At 33.8% G+C, this 12,141-nt stretch overlaps 1 protein-coding gene and 1 long non-coding RNA gene across 9 annotated transcripts in view; one reads left to right on the top strand and one right to left on the bottom strand.

Moving 5' to 3' along the window:
• Positions 1–12,141, top strand: part of LOC136033052 (uncharacterized) — a 342,211-nt gene that overhangs the window by 194,070 nt on the left and 136,000 nt on the right. For all 8 annotated transcript variants that reach the window (XR_010618844.1, XR_010618843.1, XM_065713633.1 and 5 more), the window contains one exon: positions 9,334–9,417. Coding sequence is in view for 6 of the 8 variants with exons in the window: in XM_065713633.1 (XP_065569705.1) it covers positions 9,334–9,417 (84 nt within the window). In the remaining 2 variants the exon portion in view is untranslated. The remainder of the gene's footprint in view (positions 1–9,333; positions 9,418–12,141) is intronic.
• LOC136033055 (uncharacterized) overlaps positions 1–12,141 on the bottom strand; it is a 142,130-nt gene that overhangs the window by 9,709 nt on the left and 120,280 nt on the right. The window lies entirely within an intron of this gene.

Raw genomic sequence — 12,141 nt, 5'->3', positions numbered from 1 at the left:
TAAAAAACTTGTTTTTTTTGTTTATTCTTTTTAAGAGTGTAAGTATTGAAAGAGAGAAAAGTGTTCATTGATCCACGTAAAGTGAAGAGAGAGGATGATAAAACAAGATTGTGGTCAAAGCAATCCTCATTAAACGCTTGAAATAAAGTTACAGTCCAAATATTTTCAGAGACTTGTGGGAAGTTTGCAGGTGATATAAAAAAATTTAATTGTTACTTTCATTTCAAATCTAGCACAGTTGTCAAATATAGATGTTTAAAGCTGTCGTACTAACTTGCCTTGCATATTCGATTTGAAGATAGAATTTTGGTTATCTTGCCTCCTTTGTCATTATTGAATTTAAAAATAATTAAATAAAAAAAAACAAGTTTTTTTTTAACTGAAATTAAGCAGCAAAATTAAAACTTAAAACGAACAGAAATTACTTCGTATATGAAAGGGGCTACTTCCTCACCAACATCCCGCTCTTGACGCTAAAGTTTGACTCTTTCTTTCAACTCTTCTTTTTAAAACAGTAAAAAACTTTAGCGTAAAGAGCGGAACGTTGGTGAGGAAGCAGCCCCTTTCATATACGAAGTAATTTCTGTTCGTTTTAAGTTTTAATTTTGCTCCTTACTTTCAGTTAAAAAAAACTTGTTTTTTTTTTATTTAATTTCTGAACGTTTTTCAATCAATGCATGTTTTGATTTTGGCTCTCCGCAGAGGAATAATTAAAACGAAATTTGCATATTCATTATTTTTTTTTTGCTAAATGACTTTCTCATAATTTTGATTGAATGATTTTCAGAAAAAAGAGCGGGGGAGGAAGCCTAGTTGTCCTCTGATTTTTTTGTTAATTAAGATAAAGGCAACTAGAACTTTTAATTTTTTACGAATCTTTTTTTAGTAAAAGATATACGTAACTTATAAATTTGCTTACGTAAAGAAGTTTTGTATTCTCATGTGTTTGTTACATATATGAGGGGGTTCGCCCCCTCGTCAGTACCTCGCTCTTTACACTAAAGCTTAGATTTTGTCCCAATTCATTAAGAATGACCCCTGAATCACCAAAGCCGTAAAATAAATAGTTGAAATTACTAAAAATACTTTAGCGTAAAGATCGGGGTATTAGGAGGAGGTGAGCTCCTCATATGGGTAATAATTTTCGTTCGTTTTAAGTTTTAATGCTGCTCTTTACTTCCAGCTGAAAAAACTTTTTCATATTTCTTTTTTCATTGTTTTTTTTTAATAATACTAGTAAATCCTGCACTCCCTTCATGGGAATTTTCTTCTACCATGACAAATTCCTCCATGGAAAGCTCCCCCAGCCTATCCCCCTATTCTCAACCCCTCCCTCAACCAAACAATCCTACTGAAAACGCCTACACACTTCCCAATAACCATTACTATATGTAAGCACTGGTCAAATTTTGTAAATTGTAGCCCCTCCCCCAGGGACTGTGGGGGATTAAGTCATCCCAAAGACATAGTTTTTATGGTTTTTTACTATGTTGAACAAAATGGCTATCTCAAAATTTTGATCCGTTGACTTTAGGAAAAAATGAGCGTGGGAGGGGGCCTAGATGCCCTCCAATTTTTTTGGTCACTTAAAAAGGGCACTAGAACTTTTCATTTCCGTTAGAATGAGCCCTATTGCGACATTCTAGGACCACTTGGTCGATACGATGACCCCTGGGAAAAAAAAAACAAAAAAAAAACAAACAAATAAACACGCACCCGTGATTTGTCTTCTGACAAAAAATACAAAATTCCACATTTTTATAGATAGGAGCTTGAAACTTCTACAGTAGGGTTCTCTGAGACGTTGAATCTGATGGTGTCATTTTTGTTAAGATCCTACGACTTTTAGGGGGTGTTTCCCCCTATTTTCCTAAATAAGGCAAATTTTCTCAGGCTCGTAACTCTTGATGGGTAAGACTAAACTTGATGAAACTTATATATTTAAAATCAGCATTAAAATGCGATTCTTTTGATGTAGCTATTGATATCAAAATTCAATTTTTTAGAGTTTTGGTTACTATTGAGCCGGATCGCTCCTTACTACAGTTCGTTACCACGAACTGTTTGATACTGACCTTTTTTCAAGTGAAAATAAAGTTCAAAATCAAAACTTTAAATAAGGAGAAATTATTCCCTAAATAAGAGGGCTGTCCCTGACTCAATCCTAAGCTCTTTAACCTCTTCGTGCTAAAGTTTTATTGGGGTTTGAGATTATTTCTTATTTCAGTTCAAAAGCCCTTGTATTTAAAACAAAAAATCTAACTTCAAAGTAAAGAGTGTGGGGATAAGAATAGAAGTCTCCCTCCCTGTCTCAATCCTAAGCTCTTTAACCTCTTCGTGCTAAAGTTCAAAGTCAACGTGCTAAAGTTCAATCTAGCACAGTTGTCAAATTTAGATGTTTAAAGCTGTCGTACTAACTTACCTTGCATATTCGATTTGAAGATAGAGTTTTGGTTATCTTGCCGCCTTTGTCATTATTGAATTTAAAAATAATACTGATATTTTTTCAAGTGAAAATAAAGTTCAAAATCAAAAATTTAAATAAGGAGAAATTATTCCCTAAATAAGAGGGCTGTCCCTGTCTCAATCCTAAGCTCTTTAACCTCTTCGTGCTAAAGTTTTATAGGGGTTTGAGATTGTTTCTTATTTCAGTTCAAAAGCCCTTGTATTTAAAACAAAAAATCAAACTTCAAAGTAAAGAGTGTGGGGTTAAGAATAGAAGTCCCCCTCCCGACGTAAAATAATTTTAGTTCATTATAAGCTTTAATATTACTCTTCATTTTCACTTTGAAAGGCCTGTTTATTTTATTTGATGTTTGTGTATTTTTGTAAGATTCATAGGTTTAACTTAAATGCAAAGGCCCCCCCCCTTATCGCCCCCTTAAGCCCGATTCCTTTAAACAAAATTTGAATTTTCCAATGAAGTGCTCCAATAAAAAGAAAGTGAATGAGAAATTTCCATTTTGTAAATAGTTTCTTTTAGGCTAGTAGAAACCCTTTGGTTATTTCCGATGAGAAATTGCTTTTCAGCAGATGCCATTCTTTTTTGGTACGTCATTTCCGGACTTTTTTGGCTATCCAGCAGGTGCAATCTCTTTTTTGATATGCCTCCATACGAGGAATTTCACTTCCAGATGGAATCTCGGAAAATTGTATTTCCATCTCTTAGAGTTAGAGGGGGTATGAAAAGTGAATAAACAAGAAGAATTCACTCGGGAATATATTACTTTTAAAAGAAAAACAAATATTGTTGAGGTAGTAAAAAATTTTATTGAATAAAGTAAAAAATTACATTAAACACAGTAAAAAAAGATTTTACTGGTCCATTAAGTGAAAATAGTCATGTATTGGTAATATGGGAGGAATTTCTGTTTGAAATATGGAAAAATTTTCCCAATGAAGACAGTATCTGGTTCACTCACATTTGATGACACACTTCCTGTAAATTCAATTTCTTCAGGTGTTGGGGGGGGGATGATACCCCTTTATAAACTTTATACCATCATATTCAGTACTGTATGAAGACAAACTTGCTATAATATCAATTTTTCTTATCTGGGGTGGGGTGATATTCTTCAACAAACTGTATAACATCATGTTAAATCATATTTGGTGGACCATTTCTTATAAATTTACTATTGTCTCCAGAGGTTGGCTCTATCATATATATATATATATATATATATATATATATATATATATATATATATATATATATATATATATATATATATATATATATATATATATATATATATATATATATATATATATACATATATACATATATACATATATATATATATATATATATATATATATATATATATATATATATATATATATATATATATATATATATATATATATATATATATATATATATATATATTAGATTTTTGAATACTGGTGAAGAGATTCATTTCTTTGCTTGTTTAAACTTCACACATCATACTAAGACTATTGAAGCGAATGGGGAAAATGGATAAACCTCTGTTTATTATCAGCTGGTTTTCACTCTCTTTAGGTGAAATAAAATTAGTCCATCGTGGTTCTTTTGAGTTCTCTATATTAGAATGTTTGGGAGGTCTTTTTTTGTAAAAGCATTCTACCAGGTTGAAAATATCATAAATGACATCTTTGAAAACCTTCTCTATAGTACATTGTAATTGTGAGAGGTGCCACTTATGCTCCAACGCAATATAGTGAGAACTAGAATCCTTGAAATTGGCTGATTGTGAAGTCCCTCCTTAGGTCTAAAAACTACCAAAGAAAAACTGAAATTGCTTAAAGAAAATGTATATTTAGATTTGCATCATTATTGTGTCACTCCAGTGTATAAAAACCGTTGAGACATTGTTAGTAAGCTATAGACAAAACAGGAATAGGATGTAAGATACAAGAAAGAACAGACTTGTTTTGCGGTTCAAAAGGTCGTAGAGAAGGCTCTCTGTAGGTCTGGAAATGTCAATGAAAAGTCGTGAACTGTTTGAGAAAATTATAAAATTAAACATCTTTTATCAACATGCTATCATGCTCATCATGCATATCATCACTGTAAAATTTAAACTAGTAAAATAAAACTTTAACCCAAAAATTAATAACATTACTATCAAACAGTTCGTGGTGACGAACTGTAGTAAGGAGCGACCCGGATGAACAGTAACCAAAACTCTAAAAAATGGAATTTTGATACCAATAGCTACATCAAAAGGATCGAATTTTAATTCTAATTCTAAATATATAAGTTTCATCAAGTTTAGTCTTACCCATCAAAAGTTACAAGCCTGAGAAAATTTGCCGTATTTTAGAAAATAGGGGGATACACCACCTAAAAGTCATAGAATCTTAACAAAATAACACCATCAGATTCAGCTTATCAGAGAACCCTATTGTAGAAGTTTCAAGCTCCCATCTACAAAAATGTGGAATTTTTTATTTTTTGCCAGAAGACAAGTCTTAAACTTGCACTTGTTTGTTTTGTTGTTCTTTTTTTCCCAGGGTTGATTGTATCGACCCAGTGGTCCTAGAATGTTGCAAGAAGACTCATTCCAATGGAAATAAAAGGTTCTAGTGCACTTTTTCAGTGACCGTCAAAATTGGAGGGCACCTAGGCCCCCTCCCACTTTAATTATTTTCCCAAAGTCAACGGATCAAAATTCTGAGATAGCTGTTTTGTCCATTGTAGTCGAAAAACCTTATAATTATGTCTTGGGGGACGACTTACTCCTCCACAATCCCCGTGGGAGGGGCTACAAGTTACAAACTTTGACCAGTGCTTACATATAGTAATGGTTCTTGGGAAGTATTTAGACTTTTGCAGGGGAATTTTTTGGTTAGGGAGAGGGGTTAAGAGTAGGAGATATGTTGGGTAAACTTTCTATGGAGGAATTTGTCATGGTGGAAGAAAATTGCCATGAATGAAGCTCAGGATTTTCTAGCATTTCTAAAAAAAAAACAATGAAAAAATAAATATGAAAAAGTTTTTTCAACTGGAAAAAAGGAGCAGCATTAAAACTTAAAAAGAACAGAAACTATTACGCATATGAGGGTCTCGCCTCATCCTAATACCTCACTCTTTACGCTAAAGTATTTTTAGTAATTTCAGCTATTTATTCTACGTCTTTTGTGATTCAGGGGTCATTCTTAATGAATTGAAACAAAATTTAAGCTTTAGTGAAAAAAGCGAGGTACTGACGAGGGGGTGAACTCCCTCATATATGTAATAAAAACATGAGAAAACAAAAGCTAGTTACGTAAGCTAATTTATAAGTTACGTATATCTTTTACTAATAAAAACATTCGTAAATAATAAGAAGTTCTACTTGCCTTTTTTTGTAAGTAACAAAAAAATCGGAGGGCAACTAGGCTTCCTCTCTCGTTCATTTTTTTCTCAACATCATTCGATGAAAACTATGAGAAAGCAATTTAGCCAAAAAATAAATATGCAAATTTCGTTTCAATTATTCCTCTGCGGAGAGCCAAAATCAAAACATGCATGGATTCAAAAACGTTCAGAAATTAAATAAAAAAACGATTTTTTTAACTGAAAGTGAGGAGCGACATTAAAACTTAAAACGAACAGAAATTACTTCGTACATGAAAGGGACTGCTTCCTCATCAACGCCCCGCTCTTTACGCTAAATTTTTTTACTGTTTTAAAAAGTAGAGTTGAGAGAAAGAGTTAAGCTCTTCTGTGGATCTTTAAGTATTAATTTTAAAAATTGAATAAATGAACTTCACCGTTTGGGTGGTGATATGGATAAAATTTAAACTGGAAAATAAAATATAGATTGTAGATGTCAGGCCCGTGGCATCATCAGGTAGAAAGATAAAATGCGGTGTTCTCCAAAGTTCTATCCTAGGGTTAATACTTCTTCTGATATACGGTTCTGAAAAAAAACTAATGTTTATGTAATTGCATATTAATAAAGTATGCTGATGACACAGCTATTCTGTTCAAGTCGTATACGGTAGATGGTTCCTTTGCTACAATGGAAACCCCATCGGCACAACTGTATAGCTATTCGTGAATGAATTATATATCAATAAATATTATGAAAACAAAATTTACAACATTAAAAAAAAATACTTTCAATTAAAACTGTAGAGATTGAAAGGGTAACTAATTTCAAGTATTTGGGTATACTTATTGATGAAATAACTACGTAGATATAAAATAAATACTCGAAGTGTGATCTAATCCATCAGGCAATATTTTACGAAAGATACCTATGATCCAAGTCACGAGTTGTTTTTTTTTAATAGTGCATATATTCATTAGCACAGCCTAGACCAAGGTAAATTAATATTGTTCATATGGCTAAGGAGTATCATTTATATCCAACAACCTCATCCAAAAATAATTTAGTTCTCAGAAATACCCCACAGCCAAAGAGGTGAAATTTCGTTACGACATTTTGGTTTAGCGGTTGTTGAATACGTTGCCCAGCTGTATTAAAGAAGTTTAGTCCAAATAAAATAAATAAAATGAAAATATCTTTTGGATTAAATTGAAGTATAGTTTATTTGTATAGTTTTTGTCTCGTTAATTGTTTAATTTCGAATATATTTTTTTTTGCTTAAGTTTAACTAGTAAAAGTCTGGCAAGAAATCTAGGCTACTGAAGAAACTACAACATTTTTATTCCTACATTTTTTGTTTTTCTCTAATACATCCATATGTGCTCTATTGTTGAATTATATGGCTCTCCACTTTTTAATTTAACCTAAAACAGATAAGACTCAACTTAAGGCTCCTGCTGTTGGTCCACCGTAGATATAGACATGACTCTTTGCCTCCATTCCCAACGGTCTTGTGCAAGCGTGACTTTTACCTGGAGATCACTACCAATCATGAAGAGGTACTGAGTGAGGCTGTCCCTTCTACTGAACAGGGGTCTTCCGCGGGAGCGCTTCCAGCCAAGTTCAAGGGGACCAAAATGGAAAAGTGTGCTGGTGGGTGCTTCTGCTGGCATACAAATTAAGTGGCTAAGCCACCGTAGGGTTCTTACGGCGAGCTGACGAGAGTCGTGGGTGATCCGCTAGTGTTAGCAGTCGGGTGTTTCAGACGAATCGAAGGGATCACTTGATCCCTTCAATTTGTCTTAAGAAGTTAATTTGTGCCTCATCTATGGCGACACGAACAGAACCAGGAACTGGCCAAGTTTTGGTACCATGGAGAAGGACTTGCGTTACAGTGGTGTTGTAAATCTGCAGTTTTGTTTTTTGGCTGATTTTTGGCATGACCGAATGGAACGGCATAAACTAGCCATAATAGACGTGGGCTTAGGGATGTGTGACTGGACTTCCATTTCAATTGAGCTGTTATCCGGGACAGCAGATCCAAGGTAAGTAAAAGACTTGACAACTTCAACAATGTGACCTAATACGTTGAGTGCTGGTGAGTTGGCAGAATTACCTGCCGGATCGATGATCATTATTTTTGTTGTCTGCCAGATAATGTGTAGTCCCACTTTCAGGGCTTCTTCTGGCAGTGTGTTGAGGGCTGCCTCGAGTTCAGCTACAGAAATGCAGCTGACTTTTTATAACAGCTTAAATTCTGTTTTTGAGATTTCTAGACCTACAGGAGCCCTCTAGCATGTCTTTTGGGGAATTTACATTTTTGGAATTCAGGGGCTTGAACTTTCTACACTACAGCCAGCCTTTCCTTCCCTCTATTTCAGATAATTTTTAAAGTTCAAGTCTCAAAAGTTTTTAGTTTTATAGTTATAATTTTGATAAATTTTTTTCTCTAAGAGTTTGCCGTTTTTGTTTTCGATATTCTATCGAAAACAATTTTCGATAGAATAATTTTCAATAGGAAATTGGGTTTGTGGATCTCGAAAGATCCACAAACCCAAAAACTTGCAGCTATTTTGAATCCAAAATCTAAAATTTTGTTAATCTTTATAATAAAAGGGTATGCAACATGTGTAGTGAAATGGCATTTTCGGATTTCTACTGCCTAGAGGACAAAATTAGTTACTGTAATCAGAAACTGGTTTCTCTCACAGATAACTTTCTCTTTATGCACGCTAGGAGATACTAAAACTTATTGCAAATGTCTCAAACCTGAATGCATAGCTCTGTATTTCTTTTCCTCCTTGACAAATGAAACAAATGTGTTCATTTGTTTGTTTGTTTTTTTCCCCAGGCATGGTTTATCGAACTATTTTTTTGCAGATTGCAAGAGAAGACTTATTCAAACAGAAATTTAAAGTTCTAGTAAAATATGCAAATATATCGCCCAAATCACATATATACCATGAATTTTGCCATGAATTATTCTTGTTTCAACCCCTGTACCCTTGGTTTTAATCGACTGTGACACAAACCAAAAACGGAAATACATATAGGAAATATATAATTTTAGCTCCATATTTGCACATTAGGGAGGGGGGGGGGTAAAGAACGTTGGAATTACTGTCAAAATAGGTTAACTACAATTATTCTGCATATTATGCAGTTAGAATTATTTCTTAACATCTTTACTTGTCATTAGCTCCAATTCCAGGTGTATACCAAAATAAAGCGTGTAAATGACTAAGGCTCAATTTTTTAAAAAAACGACTTAATTCTTGACTCAATGAAAACACGCCATGTCAAAACTAAATTCAAAGTCAAGCTAGGTCCAGGGTACGAAGTTTTCGTGACTCAGTCCAAAAAGAACTAAGCCCTGACTCGGTGTATCTGTGGTCAAAATTTTTATTGACAAAGGTCAAATTATATGTTTATGATTCATTTAAGCTTCGATTTTCATCAGCAAAAATACAAAGGGACTAGAGGTGTATATATGATAAAGAGTCTGATTGTTTTTACATTATTTTTTTAGGAAGTAACCTCGATTCTACACCTAGCCCTGCCTCTCCAGATGTGCCTCCATCGCCTGTTTTTCCATATGTTGCTGCTGTAGTCAGTAAGTTTTCTCATTTTTCCTGTTCTTGATCTTATTTTAAGATTAAAAAAAAAAACAACAACTAAGTTTTTAATAATAGTAGAGAGCAGAGTATGACTTGAGCAGAAAAAATAATAACAAATATACCAGGGGGGTAATAGTATGTGTGGATGAATTTAATGAAGGGGAAATCGTATGGGGGAAAGTTTAGCGGAGAAAATCTTCCAAGGGACACTACCAGGGGAAAGATTTTGGTATCCCACTTACACACGGAAAAACATTAATTGTAAAATGTTGGAAGAAATTAATTCTATGAAAACTAGCAGTTTTCTTGAAAGTTTTTTTTTACCCTATTCTTATGATAATACTTGGGCACTTGTAAAATAAAATAAAAAATGGTTTAAAATACCTACACTTAAATGCAAAAAATTGATCCAGTTTGTTATCTGAAGCGATCCAAGTTAAAAGTTGTTCTACTTTCATCTCTTAGTGACAATTAAATAAAAAAAACAAATTTTTTTAACTGAAAGTAAGGAGCGACATTAAAACTTAAAACGAACAGAAATTACTTCGTATATGAAAGAGGCTGCTTCCTCATCAACGCCCCGCTCTTTACGCTAAAGTTTTTACTGTTTTAAAAAGAAGAATTGAGAGACAGAGTCAAACTTTAGCGTAAAGAGCGGGGCGTTGATGAGGAAGCAGCCTCTTTCATATACGAAGTAATTTCTGTTCGTTTTAAGTTTTAATGTCGCTCCTTACTTTCAGTTAAAAAAACTGATTTTTTTATTTAATTTCTGAACGTTTTTGAATCAATGCATGTTTTGATTTTGGCTCTCTGAAGAGGAATAATTAAGACAAAATTTGCATTTTTTTTTTTTGGCTAAATGGCTTTCTCATAATTTTGATCGAATGATTTTGAGAAAAAAAGAGCAGGGGAGGAAGCCTAGTTGCCCTCCGATTTTTTGGTCAATTAAAAAGGCAACTAGAACTTTTAATTTTTTACGAATATTTTTATTTGTAAAAGATTTACGTAACTTATAAATTAGCTTACGTAAAGAACTTTTGTATTCTCATATTTTTATTACACATATGAGAGGGTTTGCCCCCTTGTCAGATCCTCGCTCTTTACACTAAAGCTTAAATTTTGTCCCAATTCATTAAGAATGACCCCAGAATCACAAAAGCCGTAGAATAAATAGTTGAAATTACTAAAAATACTTTAACATAAAGAGCGAGGTATTAGGAGGAGGTGAGCCCCTCAAATGGGTAATAATTTCTGTTTGTTTTAAGTTTTAATGCTGTTCCTTACTTCCAGCTGAAAGAACTTTTTTATATTTATTTTTTCATTGTGTTTTTAAATAATGCTAGTAAATCCTGCGCTCCCTTCATGGAGATTTTCTTCCCCCATGACAAATTATCGATGGAAAGTTCCCCCAGCATATCCCCCTCTTCTCAACCCCTCCCCCAACCAAAAAAATCCTCCTGAAAACGCCTGTACACTTCCCAATAACCATTACTATATGTAAGCATTGGTCAAAGTTTGTTAATTGTTGCCCCTCCCATGGGGACTGTGGGGGAGTAAGTCGTCCCCAAAGACATAGTTATAAGGTTTTTCGACTACGCTGAATAAAATGGCTATCTCAGAATTTTGATCCGTTGAATTTGGTAAAATAATTAGCGTGGGAGGGGGCCTAGGTGCCCTCCAATTTTTTTGGTCACTTAAAAAGGGCACTAGAACTTTTCATTTCCGTTAGAATGAGCCCTCTTGCAACATTCTAGGACAACTGGGTCGATACGATCACCCCTGGGGAAAAAAAAACAAAAAAACAAATAAACACGCATCCGGGATCTGCCTTCTGGCAAAAAATACAAAATTCCACATTTCTCTAGATAGGAGCTTGAAACTTCTATAGTAGGGTTCTCTGATACGCTGAATCTGATGGTGTGATTTTCGTTAAGATTCTATGACTTCCAGGGGGCGTTTCCCCCTATTTTCTAAAATAACGCAAATTTTTTCAGGCTCGTAACTTTTGATGGGTAAGACTTAACTTGATGAAACTTATATATTTAAAATCAGCATTAAAATGCGATTCTTTTGATGTAGGTATTGGTATCAAAATTCCATTTTTAGAGTTTTGGTTACTATTGAGCCGGGTCGCTCCTTACTACAGTTCGTTACCACGAACTGTTTGATTGAATAAAAACAAGTTTTTTTTGAACTAAAAGTAAGGAGCGAGATTAAAACTTAAAACGAACAGAAATTACTTCGTATATGAAGGCGAGAAAACCCCGCTCTTTACGCTAAAGTTTGACACTTTCACTCAACTCTGCTTTTTAAAACAGTAAAAACCTTTAGCGTAAAGAGCGGGGCGTTGGGGAGGGAGCAGCCCCTTTCATATACGAAGTAATTTCTGTTCGTTTTAAGTTTCTATGTCGCTCCTTACTTTTAATTAAAAAAACTTGTTTTTTTTATTTAATTTCTGAATGTTTTTTGAACTAATGCATGTTTTGAATTTGGCTCTCCGCAGATAATATTAAAACGAAATTTGCTTTTTTTTGCTAAATGGCTTTCTTATAGTTTGATCGAATGACTTTGAGAAAAAAAGTGTGGGGAAAGAGGCCTAGTTGCCTCCTCAGTTTTTTGGCTACTTAAAAAGGCAACTGGAACTTTTAATTTTTTACGAACGTTTTTATTAGTAAAAGACATACGTAACTTACGAATTAGCTTACGCAACGAACTTCTGT

This window comes from Artemia franciscana, chromosome 11 (genome assembly GCF_032884065.1).
Source record: "Artemia franciscana chromosome 11, ASM3288406v1, whole genome shotgun sequence".
In the NCBI taxonomy this organism is placed as follows: Eukaryota; Metazoa; Arthropoda; class Branchiopoda; order Anostraca; family Artemiidae; genus Artemia; species Artemia franciscana.
The sequence above is the reverse complement of the archived record's forward strand: the minus strand, read 5'-3'. Positions and strand labels throughout refer to the sequence as shown.